The sequence below is a fragment of the Typopeltis vanoorti genome, chromosome 1 (assembly GCF_054136105.1).
Source record: "Typopeltis vanoorti isolate ZY-2024b chromosome 1, IOZ_Tvanoo_1.0, whole genome shotgun sequence".
NCBI lineage: Eukaryota > Metazoa > Arthropoda > Arachnida > Uropygi > Thelyphonidae > Typopeltis > Typopeltis vanoorti.
This window is the reverse complement of record NC_143549.1, coordinates 180,903,929-180,927,487: the sequence shown is the minus strand read 5'-3', so window position 1 is coordinate 180,927,487 and position 23,559 is coordinate 180,903,929. Positions and strand designations below refer to the sequence as shown.

Genomic DNA, 23,559 nt, shown 5'->3' with positions numbered 1-23,559 from the left:
GTTAAAGTGATGCTATGGAGGAAGACTGGTTGCACTCTTTATGAATGTCATGTCGAAGAGTCTGTCTCCTTTCCCTGCATTTTCTTACTCTATTCTTTATCTGACTCTGATTTAAAAGTTAAAATTTACAATTTGATTCTTTAGAGAAACTTGTGACATTAAGATTATAACATATAGACATGAAAATTTTCAGAAAGACGATCCTCGCTCGCAACTTACCTTGTATTACTGATAGTTTACCTAATTTACCGTTTTTTTTGGTAAAGTTTATATGTTATAAAACTTACAATGCCATTCACCGCAATTAAAATAAATGTCTAAAAAAACAAATTTGAACAAATAGGACAGATCAAACACTATATAAAAAACATGCCAAAATCACTTTCACATCCACTTCTCCATTATCCAAGGTACTGTCAGTTATAGATATGCAGACTAGACTTTCTACTCTTGATGGAAACCCAAATTGCAATTACATTCAACTACTGTCCACCCTTAAAGTCCAAATGATACACTTCATGATTACATTTGCCACTAGAGTGGCATCTGTGTCTTTGTTAGATCTTACATTGCCTGCTAGATAATAGCTAATTTAGAATCTCCTATTTTGACCTCCTTAGACTCAAGGTTACCTTGTGCCATTTAGTAATTCATCAGCTACATTTGCCGGTGTTACCTGATATCTTGAAAATATAGTATTCTCAGTTATCATGGTGTAACATGAAAAACAAATAACATAAATAAAAACCCCACATGGAAAGAATAATTTAATATTCTTGCATCCAGTATAAACTGAGTAAAATGTAAAGGTCTATTGTTTAGTTAAGGTAACAAAAGAAAATAATGTATTAAGATGTATTATGACTAAACAAGGAATTTGTATTAAATAAGTAGCTGATTAAGAATTAATATAGTAATGCGATTAAGAATGAAAGAGTTAAGTCCATAAGTATAAAAGAATGAGTCATGAAATACGCTATGTAAGAGGCTACAGATTAAGCATTAAGTAGAATTCTGAGAAAAGGTTTAAAAGGGGGTTGAGATAGAGGCTAACAAGAAAAATAACGGAATATCGCTTAAGGCCTATACCCGGATAGAAACTTTGTTACGAGTTGCCGATCAAAATGACGTATGGCGGCCAAATGCTACCCAATTGGTAGACAGATGGAAAACAAGCAGGAGGTGGGAAAAAGAAGTAAGAAAGAGCGCCGTTAGGGGAGCAGCTATAAAAGGGTTGGTAACCCCCCCCCCCCTTCGGGGCAGAAAGGGGACTTGAGAGGAGACTTGAAGGGGACTCGACTTGGCTTTTGGGTTTTTTCGAGGGGTAGGCTCTCTTGGGCCTTAGTTTGGTTTTCGAGTGGACTTCACGGTTTTCCTGAGTGGAGAGATATGGCTTATATCCTCATGCCACAACAAGGAATCGAAGGTGAGCGGGAAAGCTATTCCCGTATTCCTATGTAGAAAGCAAGATATACCAAAGAGCCATAGGAAGCTGAGAAAATATTGATGTCCTCGTTTCGGATAGTACAGCTGACGGCACAGATGTTTATATAGCCCTGAATTGCAAGAAGTTATACAAGCAAGTCCGTTCAGTAGAAAGTAAAGGCCCGTAAGTGAAGCTAAAGAAAGGTATTGTGAACTTTGTCTTATGTTAACTAAAAGTTGTTTGTGATAGGTACCATTGTCATAATTCGGAACTGTTAAAGTGATTAGGGAGAAATTATAATAGGACTTTAGAATTTGATAGAGAGTGTTAAAAGGTAAACTAGCTAGTGTTGATAATTTGTGAATATTTAATTGTCCTAAGAATCTTGAGTGCCTACTACTTTGTAAAAGGAAAGTTAATGACATAGCTGTGTATTAATGAAGTAAATGGTTTTGTTAATATTGAATTAGATTAGAGCGAATTGAGTAATCAAGTAGCCTGAGGAATGTGAATGCCTAGTGTGATGTGTAGAGAATCGGAATTGTCATAAATATGTGCTAGAATACCTAATATCTTTGTTAGTATACTTGAAGTTGAATAACCTAATGATATGTGGTGATCTAATTATTCCATGTTAAGTGATTTCGTGTTTTGTATGAAAATTTGTGGTGGCATGATCGTAGTAACTCTTGTTGAATCATAGCCCAACTACTTGTATTAAGCTAATTTTAGTGTGTAAGTAATTTAGTTGAGTATTTTGATATGTACCATGCTTAGAGAGCTAAATAAACCTTTTATTTAATGATGAAGAAAGTTGTCTGATATTGCTATATCCAATGCACCGCTTAGAAACATTCGAGCCTAACCACGCGGGGAATTACTGTTAAGAAACGGGAAGCTTAAAGAATTAATGTTGAGTAACGAGAAATAGTGTCACGACTGCAATAGTAGCACTTTTCAGATATTTGAGTTCCTTTCTCTGTTTATGTACAAAGTAACTTAAACTAAATATCCCAAAGGGCGCAGTTAAAATACAAATACTAGGGATACTACGGGGAACAGTAGCTCAGATATTGGTAGAAACTTTGATGATGTTTTGAAAGTAGAAGTTAGGAGAATATAGACGAAGGCAGTTTGTAAAACAAGATAAACAAATATCGTAAGATACGGACATAACACCGGTCTCCAAGTTTCTTCTTATTCATGAAGCTTAGTTTCTCATTCCAGCTCTCCAAATAGTGAAGTATCTTTCTAGGTGACCTTAATATTAGTATATAACTCCAGCTGATTCCCCTTTTCCAGCAGCACTTGGAAAGATGGACATGATGTGGAAATTTTTCTGTAAGCAGTGATCTAATGCAAAACATATATCTACCAACTCAAATTTCCAACAATCCTCTCTACTCTTCCAATACCGTTTGGATCTTTTATTAACCAGTTTTTTTTCCAGATATTCTGTAAAGATCACCTTCCTTCTCTGTAACTCAGTTCACAATCTTGTGAAAGTTTCCTCACATACACACAACATCCTCCATTCCCAACCACATATCCTTTAGCACTGCAAAGGTACCAAATGAGATTACCTCTGGAACTTGGTTAGAATATACTATTCTAGCCCAAACACTTGCTCTGAACATTTTGCAGATATTATCCTCACTGGCCTTTCTTTCCCATTCTACCCAAAGTTCTTATCCACTTTGCAAGCCTTGGTTCAACAAAAGGTATAGTAAAGCATTTGAAGGAAAAAAACAACTCACCACAGATGGTGCAATAAGCCTCTGCTGAAGCATCCAGTAATCAGGAAATCCAAATCAGATGTCATAAGAATCAATAAGGATCAACAGCAGAAAATTTACCTTTTGTCCAAATGGAATCCTTGCCTTCTAGTCCCTTGAAAAGGCCATCAGATGCAATTTCTATTACCTGCACTTTCACTCCTCTCTCTCTCTTCCCCCCCTACCCCTTCTCATTCAGATAGCCCCACTATTACAGCATCTGAGGATAATGCTGATCTCCTTGCATCACTCTTCCTTCAGCTTCTGTTTGGTTGATCAAGGCAGATCACCTCTCCTACCATACTGTACCAGAAACAGAAACTCCTATCATACTGTATACTCCTAAACAACTTAATTATTAAGAAATCTTCTGGTCCCAGTGGCATCTGTCCAGTTGCATTCAAATATTGTGCTCCAAAGCACAGTATTTAAATGCAACTGGACCTGTCCTGTATTATCTGTATAATCTTCTGTAGCTGCCACTTATTCTAGTATGAACAAGAGCAGCTTCATCGTCTGTTTGTGTTACAAGATTATATCCAACTTGTGAAAGTTGGATATAATCTTGCCAACTGATACTCTGCCTTGACATCAGAGTATCAATTGATCGCCACTACCTTGATTCATCCTGCTCATTTGACAAAGCATGTAATATTCACACATCCCAGGCATCATGATCATCTGCTTTCAGTGCCTTAAATACTCATCTCCATACCATCCTTCAGTAAGGTGAGGATAACCTGGTTACCTTCAGTGCTGCCAAAATGAAGTCTTGTCATTTCTCTTGCAAAAGAGAGATCTCATCTCACCTACCTTCACCCTCTGTAATATGCAAATCATCAGACTGGATCAGATCTCTCTCTCTCTCCTCGGACTGACATTTATCTCCAGCCTCTCCTGGCATACACACCACATCAGTATAGCTTCTTCAGCATCTAATAAACTAAGCATTCTTTTCTGTTCAAGACACTATATTTCACCCATCTAGCTACTAACTTACAAATCCCAAATCCCAATTAAGTGCACAATTAAATAGTGCACTTAAAGCCTCTAAAAATTCTTGATGTCATCTAGAGGAGAGGAGAGCAGTTCAAATTATAAATGCTCCCTGCTCTCTCCCTCATTGACTCACTTCATTCTCTGGCAGTGCTTCCGCTTTGTGTTTTCTATAGGTACTTCCATGGACGCTGCTCCACCAAACTGTCAACCATCATTCCTCCACTTTCTGTTGGATCTATTAGTACAAGAGTAGCAGTAGCTGTCCAACATCCATTCTCAGTACAACCTCAGATATGACAAATCTGCTTCACGTCTTCTTATTTTATTCAATTTATCTCTGTCCTCTGGAACAGTCTTCCTCAGTAAGTGTTCCCTAATAACTCCGGCTTCCATTTCTTACACACACGTGCACGCACAGACACACACACACACACACAAATAAATTGTTTATGAATTTTTGTATGCTTATGAGGGATATACCTTTATCTTATGAAATCAACCAAAATCAGTTTGTTGAATAAAAGCCTCTGTGTAAAACTTCCAATAGACCCTTTATAGTTCATTTGGTAATGACACTGCCCTTTGGTTGGAAAGATCTCAACTGGTATTTAAATATCATTTGAGATGAAGATGGAGCCTTTTATCACTCAAGGAAGAATAATAGGTCCCTGATGACAACTACCAAAACTGCTGATCAAGTGAATAGGTTCAGTGTTCTATGGCCTTTGAGGTCTTCCAGCTTGACTGTGCCAGACTTCTTCATAGGATGATATATCAAGACAAGCCTATTACATCAGTGAATGAGGATATATTACATAGTACAGTTTGGGAACAATTTTTTCAAATGGCTATTAAGTTTTAGGACATAAATACTTAGTGATTAGTGTAGACCTAACTACTTAATAAACTGAACTGTTAGGTATTTCTTTTGAGGAGCATTGTGAAAAAATTATTGAAAAACTAAGGATGGTTTGAAACAAAGAAGTTTGGGAACATCTGACATAGTACCTTGCTATAGCAACTTGAATACAAGTCAGAAATTTGCTTTTAGTAGATATGCACATTATTAAACAATTTTTTTTATTTGATTTATTATTATTACTATTATTATTATCAAATATTATCCTAAAAGCTATCACAAGTATATATGAAAATAATCAAATACAAATAAGATTAAGTCACGAGCTATCATATATGAGGGAGATAAACCAAGGGGTCCGACAGGGATGTCCCCTCTCAGCAACTCTTTTTAATATCTACTTAAATGAAATAATAATAAAATGGAATAAAAATTTACATCAAGGAATTAAACTTTCTCCTACAGTAAACTGAAACACTCTCCTCTTTGCTGACGACCAAATAATAATTACAAATCTGAAGATAATTTTCAGAAAGCTATTTTAGATCTAAATGAGATAGCCAAAGATTATGATATGATAATATCAACAGAAAAATCAAAAACTATGGCCTTTAAAGGACAAAATCCAGCATGAACTAAAATAGTAATAGATAACAAGATCTTAGAACAGGTGAATTCATTTAACTACTTAGGATGTATGATCACATATGAAAATGAAAAAGATATAAATGTAAAAATTGCAAAATATTTAAAAATAACAGGTGTAATTAACTCTATATTTAAACCAAACCTAATTCAAAAACAAACCAGACTAAAAGTATACAATACATTAGCCCTACCAGTCTTAAGGTATGGAAGCGAAATCTGAACAATAAAACAAAAAGACAAAGATTAATATCAGCAGAAATGAAGTTTATGAGAAAACTGCAAAGTATACCCTATTTGATCACAAAAGAAACAAAGAAATTGTGAAAGAATTAAACCAAGAACCAGTAATAGAAAAAATTAAAAAATATAAACATAAATGGATGGAACACATTCAAAGAATGAAAGCAGAAGGATTACCAAAACAAGCCTTAAAGTACAAGCCATTAGGAAAAAGAAAACCAGGACGTCCTCTTAAACGATTCAACGATGACTTCTAAGGTCGGAACAGGTCATGCTAGGCCTAAATCCTTGATATGCATGATGATGACTATTATTATCATAGAACTCCACAGAATTGTCAGCCTCATTGTGGAGGAGGACACTTCAGACACCACAAAGTCTGTTATACTACACATAAAACTCAATCCACATTCACTCCTTTACTCACCAGTATTCCCTTGCATAATCTTCATGGATGGCCCATTATCTCTTTTCCTCTAATTTTTTCTCTTTGAAAAATTTCCCAAGAATTCACTGAAAATAATTGTCATCACTTATATATCTCCATTATATGTAATCCCTTTATCATCTATATAAACTATATAACAATAAAAACCATATATCTGTATGAAAATTGAAGATGAAGATATTCTAGATATCTGGAGTAAGTACTTGGAAAGATTTCAAAGTGAAACGAGCAATGTCAGCACAGTGGTAGAAAATACCCAACAGGAATTAGCATTCAGGAATGTGTTAGCATAGCTAATCTCAGATGGTATGGTCTCTTAAACCAAATGGGAGAAGAAGGATTAGCAAAACAAGTGTTCTCTGCCAGGTTGAAAAAGATCCAGAGGAAGACCAAGATGTAGGTGAACTGATATGATAAAAAGTGCATTAGAAGACAGAAATATAAAATCTAATAATGTTGGAGTCTGGACAGATAACAGATTAATTTGGAGGAAAATTGTTGATTGGATGTTAATGATGGTGTAACTGTTTCACGTAGTACTTTCATAATATCCTGTACACCATTCAGGATACATATCAGGAATTTGATGATGATGATCATCATCATCTATATAAACAAACAAACAACTTTGCAAAGTACATGCTCTTAATCTGTTTTCTTAGCTTGTGTTCTGCAGTCCTGAGATCAATTTTATCACCAGCTTTTCTTTTTGCTCCAAAGTTTCTTCCCCGTTTTCAAATTCAAGTGTAGTCTGATTGGCAGAGGATATATGGAACCATCAAATTTTTATGCTTATGATAGAAATCCTTTGTGTTATCTTCATCTTTACCATCTTTGCAGTGTGCATTCTGAACTTCATCTTTCTAGCCACTATTATCCCCAAATCTTTTCCTTTCCATTTTTTTTTTCCTTCCTCTTATTTCTACTTCCTGCAGTAGAGTTCCATTAGTAGAATAATTAGCTTTTCATCTATAGATAGTAAAATTCAAAACTTACACTTAGCTACATTAATAAGTCATTTCTGCTGATTTGTTCACAATTCCAGCTTATTCAAATCCTCCTGAAGAGAGCCACTACATCAGCATAATTCCTCATACCTCTCCACATTTTATCATCTACAAATGTTTAGCAGCATATCTCCCAGCAATCCATTGATAACAGTATTGACATAATGATTGAATAGTAACAATTTTCCTAATACTGGAAACTCTTTTGGAACTTGCTTGCTATTTTTAGCTTGATGCTGCTCCCTGGTATAGAATTCTCTTATTATCATATGGCTAATCCAGTCCTTTAGCCTGATATCTAAATTCATTCAACAACTTAAATATTAACAACTTGTCAAAAGCATTTGCAAAATTCTGATAGATCATACTGTATGCGTTCCCTTCTTCTATGCTGACCTCCATAAATAATATTGGCCTTATCTGCTCATTTCTGTATATGAGGGGTGGGGGGGTGGGGTCTGGAAAGTTCTAATAAACGCCTAGAACAAAAATGATATTAAAGCCGCCACTGATATAAGCAAGAAAGAACATAGGAGGATATAAGGATATAAGAACATAAGTTACCTTCATTACTCTGCTACTAGTATGTTCTTTCTTGGTTATATCAATTGCTTTAATATCATTTTTGTTCTAAGTGTTTATCAGAACTTTCCAGACCCCATCATATTAAATGTTAATTATCTGTTCAAGATTTCTTTTTGCCATTTGTGGTCAGTTGTTTCTGCCAGTTAGAGTTAAAAAATTTCCAAAAAACTAGACTGCCGCCTAGTTTTTTGGAAGTTTTTCTGAAATTTATCTGTAAAACTTAAAAGATTTCAAAAATTTTCATTGTGAAATACTTACTTATTCTCCTCATCCCCTACAGAGCATAGTGCCTCAATCATTGCTCTCAATCAGATTCGTTTCTTTAATTCTGCTTCCCCATTGGTTCCATTCAATTTTGGTTGCATATTAGGTGTGAAGATATTCTTTCCGAGAGCTTCTACCTGCTGCATCATTTCCTCTGGTGGTTCTTCATCAGAACTAGTCCAGTTTCCTTCATTCCTTGAGGTTTCTGTAGCAGGAAAAATTTTTTATACATTCTGGTTGCTAGTCACAAGTACAACCCTTCTCCTTTTTCATCCAGGTTTGGGACTGGGAGTGACAGAGTTTGTTGGGAAATGAACTTCGAAAAACATTAATTACAAATACAGTGCACATATAAATGTAGGCCATTGAAATAATGCTTTTGAATGAATGTGAGATATTATTCTTGAAGAGGTGTATTTATTAATGAAAAAATTTCATGATTTTGTTTAAATCATTGGAAATTTTTGATCCCTTTTGTTTTTTGCATATATTATTATTATTATTATTATTATTATGTGACACCTCTAGGGAGTCTATAGACTCATCGAGGAAGGGCATTTGCTCTACAACTCTGTCTCCACCACTCACTCCACCAACTACAGAGAACCACATCATCTACACCGAAGCCATCTACTGCCCACCACCACTACCACTAGTATTTTCACAGACAATGACAAACATCCATGACCACACCAGGATTTGAACCTGCAGCCTTTTGGCTGGAGAGTGGATATGCTAACCACTTGGCCAACAGGCCAGCTGTAATTGGTGATATTTACTTCAAATGGTGGGAAAACAGTTATATAAAAAAACTTTTGTATGCTTTAATTGCACCTTTTATTTTGAGTCTTCATTCATCATCATCCATTGTCAATTCACTGCTGGATGAAGGCCTTTCCAAGATTACTCCAAAACTGTTTGTCCATGGCTCTCCTTTCCCATGTTACTCCTGCAAATCTGATGATATCATGAATCCACCATGATTTAGGTTGGTGTCGTGGTTGTTTTTCCTCTCGTGGAATCCAATCCAGTTCCTCTTTTGTCCATTGTTAATCTTGTCTTCGAGCAATATGCCCAGTCCACTGCCACTTCAGATGTTTCACTCTTCATATGATGTCATAGATTTTGTTTGCTTTCTTATCCATGTATTCCTTTTGTGATTCAGTCTTATGATACCAGTCATACTTCTTTCCATACTAAATTGTATTGTTATTAATTTTTGAATTTCCTTTGCATTTAGTGTCCATGTTTCACAGCCATATATCAGTATAGGAAGAATACATTGATTAAAAACTTTTCTCTTTAGGAATAATGGCATAATGATCTACTTGTTTAATTTCATCATTATTGATTATTATTATTTCTGGTTGGACATAGCTATTGAACATAATTTGTATCTTCTTGTTCTTGCCAGCTATTTTGCTGCAATTTGGAGTTCATGGATATGAATGTAATTCATGCAGAGTTGAAGTAAAGATAACTGTGTCATTTGCAAAGCATAAATGGCTTAAATATCTTCCATTTATCTTCAGACCTTTTTCTCCCCAATCAAGAAGTTTGAATACTTCTTCTATGCATGCTGTTAATAATTTTGGAGATATTGTGTCACCCTGTCTTACACCTCTCTGTATTTCCATTGTAGAGATGTTTCTATTGAAATGAACTGCTGCTGTTGCATTGGTGTATGCTGATTTGATGATCCTGATATATAGCTCCTCCACTTGCTGGTTTGGTAATGCTTTAAGTATTGCACAAGGTTTTACTGAATCAAAGGCTTTCTCATAATCAATTAAACCAAGATATAATGGTAACTGATATTCATTACATTGTTCGATAATCTGTTGAACAACTTGAATATGGTCCATTGTGCCAGGTCTAGAGTTGCACAAAGTGTATGAGCCAAGACTTTTGTAAACCATCAATAGTCTGATGGGTCAGTAGTTTGTCAAATCTTCTACTTCACCTTTTTTATGTATCAGAATTAGGGTAGCCTTCTTCCATGTTCTTGGTATATAATTTTTCTTCAACCAAGATTTTGTTGATCATTTCCCACCTTCTTTTAAAAGTTCAGTTATAATTCTGTCCTCACCTGCAGCTTTTCCATTTTGCAAGGTTTGAATGTTCCACATAACTTCTTCTGGTAGAATCTGTAGCACTTCAGTTATTTCGAAGTTGTCTTCTTCATTTAATTTGTTATCCTGATATAATATTATTAATAATCAATTGTGTGGCTTTTTCAAGATGGCATAATGATCAATCCAACTAGACTACAGTTGTTTTCAGTTGTTTGTTGTATGAATTTACAATTGAATTTTCTTATTTCTTCCATGATACATTTTCTGAATGTTTTGCACAATTCAGTGTATTCAGTTTTCTAAAATTGAAAAAATGTTGAGTCTTATTCTGATTAAAAGCAAAGTGCATATAAATAGCAAAGGCCCTTCCTGATTGCTGTTCCCTTGTTCACAAAGCACAATCTGCATATATGCAGTCCTTCAAGTACATTATATCATGGGATCAAGTCATGTAAACTTTGCTTTTTTAATTATTTGCACAAAAAATCTGCACAAGCAAAGATCACATAATAATAATTATTATTATTATTACAGGACGCATCGAGGGAGGGTGCCCTACTCTACAGCTCTCTGTCTCCACATCTTAATCTACCAACTACACAAAATGTACTACCATCATCATCTATGTGCAACGCCATCTACTGCCTACCACCACTAGTATTGAAAAACAAAACATTTGTTTCCATTTAGTAGCAGCATCCACTAGAAGTGCATTTTCCTCATGTAGTGGATGTGAAAAGAGTTGCAGCATACCACACTGTTTCCTTTGCAGAGTTGTATATGGCTGTTGTATCCCGTCAGGGTTTGTGTTTTACCAGCAGTGCATCTTCTCCTTGTGACATGTAATGGTGAAAAGTGTTTAATCTGACATTATACTAGACAAGATATATTCTTGTTTAATCCTTTACCAAAAGTGTTGCATGTGAAATATCTTCACAACTAGGCTTCTTGTATGTAGACTGTTTGTTTACTCCACATCAATTGCCTCGGTATCCCATTATGTGCAGCATCCACATAATGGGATACTGCGCATGTGCGTGCACACACACACACACACCTTTTTTATGTGTATATTGCTGTCCATTATAAGAAAGATCACTATTCAGACCACTTTTGACAGAGGTTTCATCACTGAGTGCTAGACTTTGGAAGATAATGAAGAAACCATTCTGAGTAGTGATTATTTCCATGAGCATATATAATGCATAGAAATATACATGTTCATGCTCTGCATTATGGAATACTGAGACAAATGTGAAGTCATCAGCCTCTGTATACAAATAGCCTAGTCATGAAAACTTTGTTTGCTTACACTTAGGTAAAGAATTAAACAAGAATACAATTTCTTGTCGAGTATAAAGTATTCATGAAATGTTGATCATTCTCAACAGTCTGCATAAGCAATTTTATCATTTTAATTGCTGAGCAAACTGAATTTTGTACTGGAAGGATTTCAGTTCTTTTGTTTCTTTAAGATCTTATAGGTGCTTGATGGTGGCATCTGTGTGTGTGTGTGTGCGTGTGCATGCTTATACTCTTTTTTGTGAATAGAATCTGTTATTCCACAGAATTCCTGATGTGATATTATTATTATTATTTTTTTATTATTATTATTTTTTTTTTTTGGCATACAGATTTGGTGAGGTAGATCATAATTTACATTAAGTATATTGATAGTTTGATAAAACTTTTCTACTAAACAGAATATAGTGTTTCTTGGAAGAATAGCTTATGTGTTTTGTTCTGGAAATGTGGACAGAATTTATCCCACTGCATAACTGTTTCACTGATATTTTAACCGCTCATTGATGAATGCTTATTTCTCTGAAAACTACTAATTATCATAACTGAATTTTTCCCTGAACTTCTTTATATACCTGAATAGCGCATTTGGAAGAAGAATATGAGATGCATCCTTTGATTGTAAAAGATCTGGATTTGATTCTTGTCGTGACATGAGGAAATATTTGGAAGTGAGTTAGCTGGTCTCATATGGACATAACAGAGCCTTTGTCTTCTACAGAAGAAGTAAAATTAGCATACATCATATGCAGTTAATACACAAAAATATTCATGACTTATTTTTCACGGTATTAACAACACCACAAACACTTTTAACAACAAAGATGTTTTATTAATGCTTATATTTCGCTGATTTTCAACTCAGCATCATCATCAGAGCACAGCACACATGTAAATGCGACAGTGAGTGAGTGAAACAACATAATTGCAAAAGACAAAAGATCTAAAGTCCTATTTTTTGGTGCCCTCTAACGAGAAAAAAAAACAAAACACAGCAGTTATCCAGGAGTTTTTCTTAGGATAACCGTCTCCCAAATTTTTGGCAAATTAATGCAACCATATTTGTTAAGGTTGGGAGAATTCTTCAAAGCCATTGCTGACTCAAAAAATAATCTTTCAGATCTATAACGACTCCTAAATAGCACATTCGTTTTCCTCCATCTAATCCTGTGTGAAGGAGTGTCCAAAGCGTGGTCTGCCAGTCCCGTCTTGCCATAGTAATAGTAGCGAATGTATCTTTCATGTTCTTCCAGGCGGATGTTCACTGATCTTCCTGTTTGCCCATAATAGGCCAAATCACAGTCACACGGAACTTCATACACTCCTGGGTGTGCTAAAGGGTGAAGTTTATCCTTAGGCGAGCGGATCAGAGTTGCCAGCTTGACATGAGGTTTGAAAGTGGTGCGAAGGCCATGTTTCAACAATACTTTGTCTATCTTTTCCGATGTACCTCTGATATAGGGAATAGAAATGGTCATGTTGTATTCTTGTGTATTAGGGGAAGGCAGAGTAATGGGCCTATGTAGTATTTTATCTATTTTGTAGGGATTGTAGCCGTTGGCTAAGAACATATGGCTCAGGTATTGGAGTTCAGTGGTCAGAGCTGTATCGTTAGAACAAATGGCTCTGGCTCTGTGTGTAAGTGTTTTTAAATGCCATACTGTTGGACTGGATGATGATATGATTGTTTATGTAGGTATCTTCATGTGTGTGTAGGCTTTCTTGTTAAAAGTGTTTGTGGTGTTGTTAATACTGTGAAAAATAAGTCATGAATAACCATCAACACCTAAGCTTATCTGTTAGACACAAAAATATGTATGTGATCGCCCATGATGAGTCCTGTGATTCATTGGAGGTGCCATATAATAATAATAGGTTGAAATTTTTACCAAAGGCTCTGCAGCCACTCCATCTTCATTCACTGTTTGAGTTTTGTAGATATCAAGAAAGTAATGATCTCCATTTATTTTGAAATGCCCTGTCTATTAAATAAATTTTGGAGAACTTTTTGGGAATTCCACTTTTTAATACAACTGCCACCCATGAAAAGTTGTGTATACCTATAGTCCATTAGTACCATAGGTGGACTGAGGATATTTTATTATTTGTTAAAAATTTGTTTCTTTGCTATTATTATTTTTTTAAAAATTTGTTTTTCATCTCATCTCATCTTCTTTTTACCATCTTTTACCTTGCGGTGTCAAGGGTTTATTAATCATCGAACCTCAAACCGTTCACAGGATAAGATGGTCATCCCTATGCCCCGGTGTATCCTATGTCCTGTAGTGTTGAGTTCTCAAGGCTGGATTGCCTGCTTTGCTGGATGAAAAACCCTGGATAAAATGGGGAAAAAACCCTACTATCCACACCCAAGACCTGCTAGCTTGGCTATGGCTGAGGAAGATCCTTCAGCTCTTCACATCACCGACGGGAATCAAACCTAGGACACTCCTTCCCCAGGCATATGGTTGCGAAGCGTTCAACCACTAGGCTAACTGCGCAGACAAATTTATTTTTTATATTATTTATTTATTTATTCACCTGCCTGGTTGGCCGAGTAGCAAGCATGCCACTCTCCAGCCAAATAGCTGGAGGTTCGAATCTCACATGAACGTTTGTGACTGTCCTACTTATTTGGAGGCCTGAAGTGGCTTGAAAAAAGTTTTGTTTGGTTTCTAGAGCAGGTTTTGTGGATTATGTAAAAAACTAATAAAAAATTTATAAAATTAATAAAAATGAAAAAAAAAAATGCTTAGTCCACCCACAGTACTAGTTAACATACTGTAAGATTACAACCTTTCATGAGTGGATGTAACGCATAAACTAATCTAGGAACTCCAGGGACTTTAGGAACTCTAGGGACCAAACTTGTAACTTTTTTTTACAAACCACTTTAGGCATCCAGTAAGTGGACAATGATAAACGCATGCCCATAGTGTAATTTGAATCTGTGATCTTGTAGCCTTTTGGTTGAAGAGCAAATATGTTAAACACTCAGCTAACCAGGCTAATTTTAAGGTAAAATTTAATAATATACTTAAGGTATAATTTAATATTTATAAAGATTTGTACCTTATGCTTCAGGTTATAATTATTGAATAAGCGTTTATCATTGTTTTTCCTCTGAAACATTTTTTTTGTTAAATGCACTTTGCATTTAGTGAATTCAAAAAGAAAGTTCACATATATTTGTGAACTTTCTTTTTGAAATAAGCAAAATATTCTTGTTCATTATATTGTTACATTTTTTTTAATAATTATTGTTATTGTTTTTCAGATGCTGATCCTTTTGTATAGTGATACAAACTATGTGCGAAAAGGTTTCAGAGCAATGTACAGTGTGACCGAATGTCCTTTGAATTGTAGCTCAAATGGTGATTGTGTAAATCATAAATGTATTTGTAATTCTTTATGGACAGGAGAAGCTTGTGATGTTGGCCTCTGTCCAAAGGATTGCTGTGAAAATGAAGGAAAAGGCTACTGCCAAAGGATACCTGAACCCGCCCGTTGTATATGCAATCCAGGATACTCAGGAGAATCATGCAGTTTACCTGACACAAACAAGCATCTTGGCAACTCCTGGCACTTAGTGGCCCAAGAGGGCACTGGCTTGACTCCCAGAGCAGGCCATGCTGGCATTTATCTGGAGGCTACAGATAGATTTTATGTATTTGGTGGCTTCACATTTGATGGTATTCTGGGGGATTTACTGGCCTATGATTTTAATAAAAGTCGGTGGATAAACGTTACCCAACACTATGGGCCTGGACCACGCTGGGGTCATGCCATAGCTCATTATGCAAATAACTTTGTTCTTTATGGAGGTGAAACTGAGAATGGTTCACTCTCTGATAGTTTATGGTTATTTAATGTTGCCAAATCAGAGTGGCATTTAGAGGATGCCAACAGTATTGTTCATCCCCCAGCTCTTACTAAGCACTCATTAACACTTGTGGATGAACGATGGCTGTACTTATTTGGTGGCAGTCTTCAAGATGATTCCTTTTCATCAGCTATGCATAGAATTAACTTAAATAATGGTGCACAGTGGGAGTACGTGACACCTTTAGGAGGTAAAGAGCTGGATAGGAGGATAATAGGGCACACAGCTGTTTACTATGCACCAGCGAAAACTATATTTGTTTATGGTGGTATCACTGTGGACTATGCCCGTTTCAGTAGGCTCAGTCACCAGATCCATGCCTTTCATGTAGAAAAGCAGTACTGGACACAAGTTCATTATCCTGGAGAAGCAGGAAAATATATACCCTTAGAACGCACATTTCACAGCGCTGTAATTATAGGAGATTACATGATGGTCTATGGTGGGTATACCCACCGGCATTCAGTTGAAGAGAAATGTTATGATAATGACACATATTTGTACCACCTTCGATGTCATAAGTGGATGAATAATTCCCAACTTCGGGAGGAATTTCCAGGTAAGCATGTTTGTTTAAACATAAATATATTTATGATAAATATTTTACTTTTTTGCACCTAAAATCAAAAACATTTGTTTTTCATATGCTGAGAAATTGAATTCCATAACATTTCATGGAATCCAGTTTGAAAGAAAAAGTAGCTCACTCTGCTGAGAGAGAGAGAGAGAGAATGTAGAATTGTAATATAACAAATGATTATTCATAATAGTATTTATGGTATAAACAATATAAACAACACCAGAAGAAAACATTAAATAAATGATGTAATGAGCTATTAATATTTTTGCTAATTTCAAACCAGCATCTTCAGAGCACTCATTGAATTTGTTGCAGAAACAGTTTTAATTGTCACTGAAATTATTTAATTCCAGTTATGTCTTAATGAACAATTTATAAACATTATATAGTCAAAAATTGAATCTATTATTAGTGTAGCGTTTTATTCTTAATCTTACTTTGAAAGAATTGCATTTAAAAATTTCATTCAGATCCTTAGCATTGTAGTGGGTTAGTTGTTTTATATCTGAGTCCATTTTAATTATGCAGATTAAAATGCTTTGACTAAATTAAGAGCTTGAAGATTTAGGTTTTGCCATCTTTAATTTGGAACCTGTCCCATCATTTTCTTCTTCTTGCATTTGCTATAAATACCATAATGTAATAAAAAAAAAAATTGCATAATAATCAAAAATTCTTCGCAGACCAAATAGTAGATTTGCCAGCTACTCTTATGAATGTGACCTATTCGAAAGTACAAACTTTGCACTAAGCTCAGATTTAAGCTAGGCATAACTTGTTATTATTATTATGTGATACCTCCAGGGAGTCCAAGGACTCATCACAGGGAGGGCAATCTATTCCACTTCGCTAAACACATCTCACCCTCTCCACTACTACTTAATTCTCCTGCCACAACACTACTACCATGACACCGTCTACTGCCCATCAACACCAACAACAGTATGTAAATTGTCTGTAAATTGCGTGTTCTGAAGGCATGTTTTATCTGTATGTGGGATGAGGTCATGCCAGTAAATTGTCTGTCAATTGCGTGTTCTGAAGGCATGTTTTATCTGTATGTGGGATGGGGTCATGCCAGGTTCCGGAGAAAAAAGCCTGCTACCTGAGTATAAGATCGGCTAACTCACTTTCAATTGAAAAAGTTCATATAAGAATTCTCCTCATCTCAACGAAAATCTAACCTCTTTTAAAATCAAAGTGTGCAATGTTCTACTGTTCTTCTAATTGCACTACAGAGGCTATATACGTTGTTACATAAAGATATATTCTAACTCAATCATCATCATCATCAAGTTCACTTCTCCTAAAATGTCTTAATATTAAATATTTTTGGTTCAGGAGAAAATGCCATCAGAAATGTTCAGGTATAGAGATATAAAAGTTTTATAGTAGCTGGCTGTGCTGCATGATTGGGACCTTTCATGACGAGTCTCTTGACTCCATGGATGGCTGTTGATGATAATTCGAAAGTCCTGGTAAGAAGGTGAAATTCCAGATGATTTGAGTAAAGCTCTCACAGTACTCATCTTTAAATTGCACAGAAATTAAATTATAAAGAAGTACAACAAGCTGGGTTCATGCCAAATGTAAGTTGTCAGGATTAGATTTTTATTTTGACAAATATTTGAGAAATCACACAAATATAACAAGCATCTATACTTTAGTTTTGTAGATCTTGAAATGGCCTAAGACAAGGTGTTAAGAGAAAAACTTTTCAATACTCTACAATTATGTGGGATAAATAGAAAATTACACAGTGTAATATATAATCTACATGTAAATTGTAAGCAAGGAGTTAGAAATGAATAACATTTTAAAAGATTGTGATATTAAACCTGATATCAAAATTTGAGATATCACACTTAGCTCTTTCCTTTATAAAGATGATGCTATACTTTTAAGCAAATACAGTGCAAGTCTCCAGGATTATTTAACTAAATTGAGTTCTGTAAAGCACATTTGGCATGAAAATCAATAACAAAATGACTGGAAACTATGAAATAGGCAGAAATATAGAAAACTTCAGCTGTATTCTCAATGGAGAACCTATATAACAAGTAAAATATTTCATGTCCGAGGGACGTCCTGAAAGTAAGTTCCGATGGGCTGTCAGAGAAACAAAATTATACTTATAAAAAGAAACTATTGGAAATTAAAGTAGACATCTTTCAATACTTTTCTACATAATTTCCGCCATTGTTCAGGCACTTATCATAACGGGGCACCAAGAGTTGTATACCTTCGTCGTAGAAGGTTGCCACCTGCAACGGAAACCACATATTGACTGCTTCTTTCACCTTGTCGTCATCGTCTTGAAACTGCTGGCCACCAAGGAAAATTTCAGATGTTTGAACAGGTGAAAGTCGCTTGGCACGAGGTCAGGACTATATGGGGATGATGAAATTGTTCCCAGCCGAGGGTGGCGAGAAGTTGTTGTGTTATGCCAGCCGTGTGTGTGTGTGGGTGGGTGTTATCATGTATCAAAACAATGCCCCCTGGTAAACATGCCATGTCATTTATTCTGGATCTCGTGATGCAGTTTCTTAGGGTTTGGTAGTACATACTCACGTTGATTGTTGAGCCTTGACCCAAGAAGTCTACTAGCAAAATTCCTTGTTTGTCCCAAAACACAGTGTACATGATTTTCTGAGTGGAAACCATTGTCTTCAATTTCGTCTTGACTGTTGACGAGGTGTGCCTCCACTCCATAGACTGTTGTTTGGATTCAGGGGTTGCATGAGACACCCAACTCATGTCCCCGGTGACGAGTCTGCTCAGGAAAGGATCGCCATCCTCTGGTGGGCAATTCGATTTTCTTAGGCATTATAAACACACACCAAGAAGCGTATGCACTGCAATAATGTCTGAAAATGGCATCAACAAACTCAGCACGCATGCACACCATTTGCGATCGCAGCGCTGCAGTGGAAATATTTAAAAATGGAACTCACTTTCTGCACATCCCTCGTAATTAGGGACAGTTTTTAATGAAAATGATGAGATGAGATGGCGAGCGAGAATTATGAATTAGATACTGGCTGAGATGTGTTAAGAGAAAGGAATTTAGATTCCTTTCTCTTAACACATATTTTGTGAATGTGTGGATGAATTTGAGGGATGGATGGAACCATATAAATGAGATAGACTACATTTAAATGCATTTAGTGTGAATCAACTGGAGAAACTGTTGCTGCAAGCAAGTGAGTGATGACTGAAGTGAATCGAAGACTTGATGAAGCAAGAGGTGACATCTAACAGCAGGTAAGTGGGTAGGAAAGCTTGTGAATACAGAGGTGAGTGGCATGAGTAAAGAGAATGAAAGAGAAGGAACACAAGACAACAGGAAAATGGGGAAGGTTGGGGTGGACAGGGTCACTCCACATGAGAAGAGTGGATGATGGATACAGGAGTCAATGTATGTGTATACATGAGAAGATTGGGATGACCAGGGATATAGGGGAAACAAACAGGTTTGAGGTGAGATGCAAGGTCAGTTATAGACACAGATGGCCAAGGGGAGGGTATGGAGGAGTCATCTGAGGTGTTATGGTTGGGAAACTTGTTATAGAACCAGAAATAGCCTAGTATGTATGTTTACAAATGCCAGAAGTATTTGAAATAATGAAATGAAATTGTAGCTTTTTTTTTCCAGGCAAATTAAAAGAAACCTCTCATGACACAAATATCTCTTAAAGAACAATGAAATTGTAACATTAATAGAGTATATTCATCTAAAAATTGTTGGAATAAGTGAGACATGGTTAGATGAGGATGATATTTTGTCAGGAATAAAGATGGATGGGTCTGATGTTTTTCATAAGGATAGACAAGAAGGGGGAGGGAGTGCTGTTGATGGTAGCAGAGGAGCTATCTGAAGTGGAGATTTTTTTTTTTTTTTTTATGTTGAACTCATACATGAGAGGTTGGTTGATTAACCTATAGTTCATTCACACTGTATATGAGTATTGGGGTGGGAAAGGAGGAACTTGTTTACATTTGATTTAAAAGACTGTATATTGTATTCTTTGGGAAACACATCGGGGGAGGAGACTGTTCAACAATACAGCAATAGCAGGGATGAAGGAGGAGAAAAAGAAACTTGTTTTATGGGTTTCAAGGTGCACTGTGAAGGGATGTTGAGCTGCAGCTGCACATGTTCCAGCAGGCTTAGTACTAAGTAGGGGAATTTTTTATGCTATTTCAGATGAACATTTTTGCTATGGAAATATTTGTAGAATACACATATTGCAGAAACCAAACGTCTGTGCAAAGTTGGGAAGAGTGAGTTTTTAAGAGATGGGTCAGTAATAAGTCTGATTGCTCTCCTCTGTATTGAGTCAAGTATTTTGAGGGAGTTCTTGGGGGCCTCACTCCAAATGTGAGATCAGTATTCAATAGTTGGGCAGATTTGTTTGTATAAGGTTAACAGCTGTTTAGAAGTAATGTCTTGAGAAAAAGAGAAATCCTATTTTTAGAAGCTGAGGATGCAGTGGTTATGATGTGTTTATGCCAGGAGAGGCTTGATGTCAGGGTTCAATTCCAAGAAGAGAAATCTCTTGTTTGGAAATATGGGTGTTGTCAAAAATAATACTAGGAGAAAATCTTTTTTGTGAGAAATAATACAGAACTGGGTTTTACTAGCATTGAAATTGACGAGGTTATCTGAACACCATTGGAGGACGGCTTGGAGATTAGAATTGAGAGCAGTGGTAGTTGATGTTCTGTAGGTTGTGGCGAATTGTGTTAGAGTAAGGTTTATCAAATGAAAGGGAGGAGTGCATTGTGCTGTCATCTGCAAAACTGTGTATTCATTTGGAGGTCAACTGAAGCAGGTTATTGATATATCACAGGAAGAGGATTGGTGATTGAACAGAACCTTGTGGAACTCCAACATTTGTTGAATAGTAAGAGGAAAAGAAATTATCCACCATCACTCATAGTGTGTGTGTCCAGACAGAAAGCTAGCAATTCAACTACAGAAGTCCTGAGACAGACCAGATGATTGAAGTTTGCTTAGTAAGCATTGGAGATATCAAGTGCAACCACTTGAGATTCACCAAACTTCTCCATGGCATTTGTCCAGAGATGGGTGATATATTTGAGCAGATTTCCTGATGATCAGCAGCGACAGAATCCATATTGTGGTTGTTTATTAGATGGGTGCATTTAAGGTAGTGTAGGAGTTGGGAATTCATGATTTTCCCCATTACTTTAGAAGATGAAAGGAACAAACAGTGGCAATGGTTTTGAAGCAGTATGGTGTCAGGTGAAAGTGAACAGAATGAAATATCTAGTTAGGTGTTATGCTATTGACCTGGTAATGTCGAAGGCAGTGAGATGGAAATTTATAGACAAATTCATCCAGCTGATAAAAAAAAAGGATGATCATTATTGGGGTTTTAATGAAGATAATATAGAGTGGAATGATGAGACAGCATCTAGGAGAAAATAAAATGAATTTCTTGAGTTTTTGAGGGACAACTATCTTGTGCAGTACGTGACAGAGGGTGCATGGGGATCAAGGGGTCTTGGATTTGATTATCTCATCAGAGGATGTTATTGTAAATGAGGTGTTGAATTTCCCTCCAGTTGGTCAGAGTGAGCATGATGTAATTACTTGGGTAGTGGCCAGCCATTATAGGGACTGCTGTGAGAAAAGGATATATGTAGACCAATGAGGTTGGTGATTGTGACATGCTCAGGAAACAGTATGTTGAAGTTCAGAAGGCATATTGCCAAGGTAGCTGACAGGATTACTTAGTTATTGAAGAGCACACTAACAAAGAGGGATAAGGAACTTATTATTCCTTTTTTTTATAAGGTCTATATGGCCACATTAAGATTACTGTGCTCAGATCTGGTTGCCTGTGTTTCTTTGGAATAAGGTAGTGTTAGAGAGGATCCAGAGACGAGAGACCAAGATGGTGACTGGTCTGTGGAATGCTTCATTACAGTAATAGTTGTTTGAGGGTTGCAAAAGTTAGTTGATATGTAGAAAAGAGGGGATATAAAAGAAGAATGTTACTAAAAGAGTTTGGGGCAGAGAAAATCTTTCAGCATCTGTCTCGGGGGGGGGGGGGAAGTGGAATAAGAGGACCATCCCTGCGAATTGCATAAGAGTGTGGTTAGCAAGGGTGTGAGGACTAGATATTTTTTCTCACTCGGAGAGTGGCGAATGAATTGAATGGATTTCCTAAGTTTGTTTTGAGTGCTTTGTCTGTCAATAAGTTGAAGGAGAAGTACGATAAATATTATGAGGATAGTGCAGATCCCTGCAATGAATCTTCTGACTCCATGGAGGTACTCATGCAATAATAATAATCACGATAATAAAATAAGCAGAGTTGGTATTGTGAAGAAACAGCTGAATAAATTAATTTATAGGGAATAAGAGAAAATTAGCTGAAACACTAATAGTATACAATACTTTGCTTAAACTGGTTTTAACTTATGAGTGTGAGAGAAGGGTTAGAAATAACACATTGATTGAAGAATATAGATCATTGATATGAGGGTTCTGAGAAAGTTTTGCAGATTGCACAAATGGCATCAGTGGCAGAATCATATGAAAAATGATGTTAGGAAGGAAGGAACATGATATCATTAGCATTGAAGAATGTGTACAAAGATATATTCTTAAGATAGTATGGCAACTTAAAGAGAATGGGAGAGGAAAGTTTAAGTAAATCTGGTGTTTGATAGCAGGAAAAGGACCTAGAGGGGAATATCAAGATATAGATAGACTGATGCACTTACTAGTGACTTAGAACAGTGCTTCTCAAACTTCTGGATGTCAGGGTCCCCTTTGGAAAAATTAAAATATTTCACTGCCCCCTTTGAAAAAAATCATAATATAGACATATATTGTTATAATATTTATTGTATTTATATTCAGTACAAAACATACACAGCAAATATTGCAAAAATCAAATGCAAATATTACATTTTTAGCGTCTTACATACACATGGCACATTTTCTCATATTTTTATATAGATAGATATATTGTTATTGTACATTTGCAGTACAAGCACATGAAACGTAAAACGATTAGTAATAAAGAAAGAATTAAAAAATAAAAGAAGTTTAATAACAATTTAATGTGATGGATGTGTTTCAATACTGCTACACCAATATCAGGTGAAATATTTGAAACTGCCATTCTTAGATTTCTGCTTTGAAATGAAACTTACATGAATAAGCATATATTTACTAATATTCATTAAGCGCCAAACTATGCAGGAAGCAAAATTTGTGAACCCACACCAATGTGTAATTTTTTTTTCCATTAAAATATAAAAAATAACAAAAAAGAAATAATAAATATTAAATACATTTCTTTTAAGATAAAAAAAAAAAATCTGCTTAGTCTTAAAACATTTTAAATTTGTTTTCATTATTTCACAGCCCCCCCCCCCCCCAACAAAACCTACGTTTTGCAGTTTGGGAAGTGGTGACTTACAAGAC

General features: G+C 35.8%; 1 protein-coding gene across 1 annotated transcript in view; it reads left to right on the top strand.

Annotated features, from left to right (window-relative positions):
• The window catches only part of Megf8 (multiple EGF like domains 8), a 752,012-nt gene that overhangs the window by 110,370 nt on the left and 618,083 nt on the right, over nt 1-23,559 (top strand). The window contains exon 4 of the mRNA XM_090404705.1: nt 14,906-16,070. Within this exon, the coding sequence (XP_090260831.1) occupies nt 14,906-16,070 (1,165 nt within the window). The remainder of the gene's footprint in view (nt 1-14,905; nt 16,071-23,559) is intronic.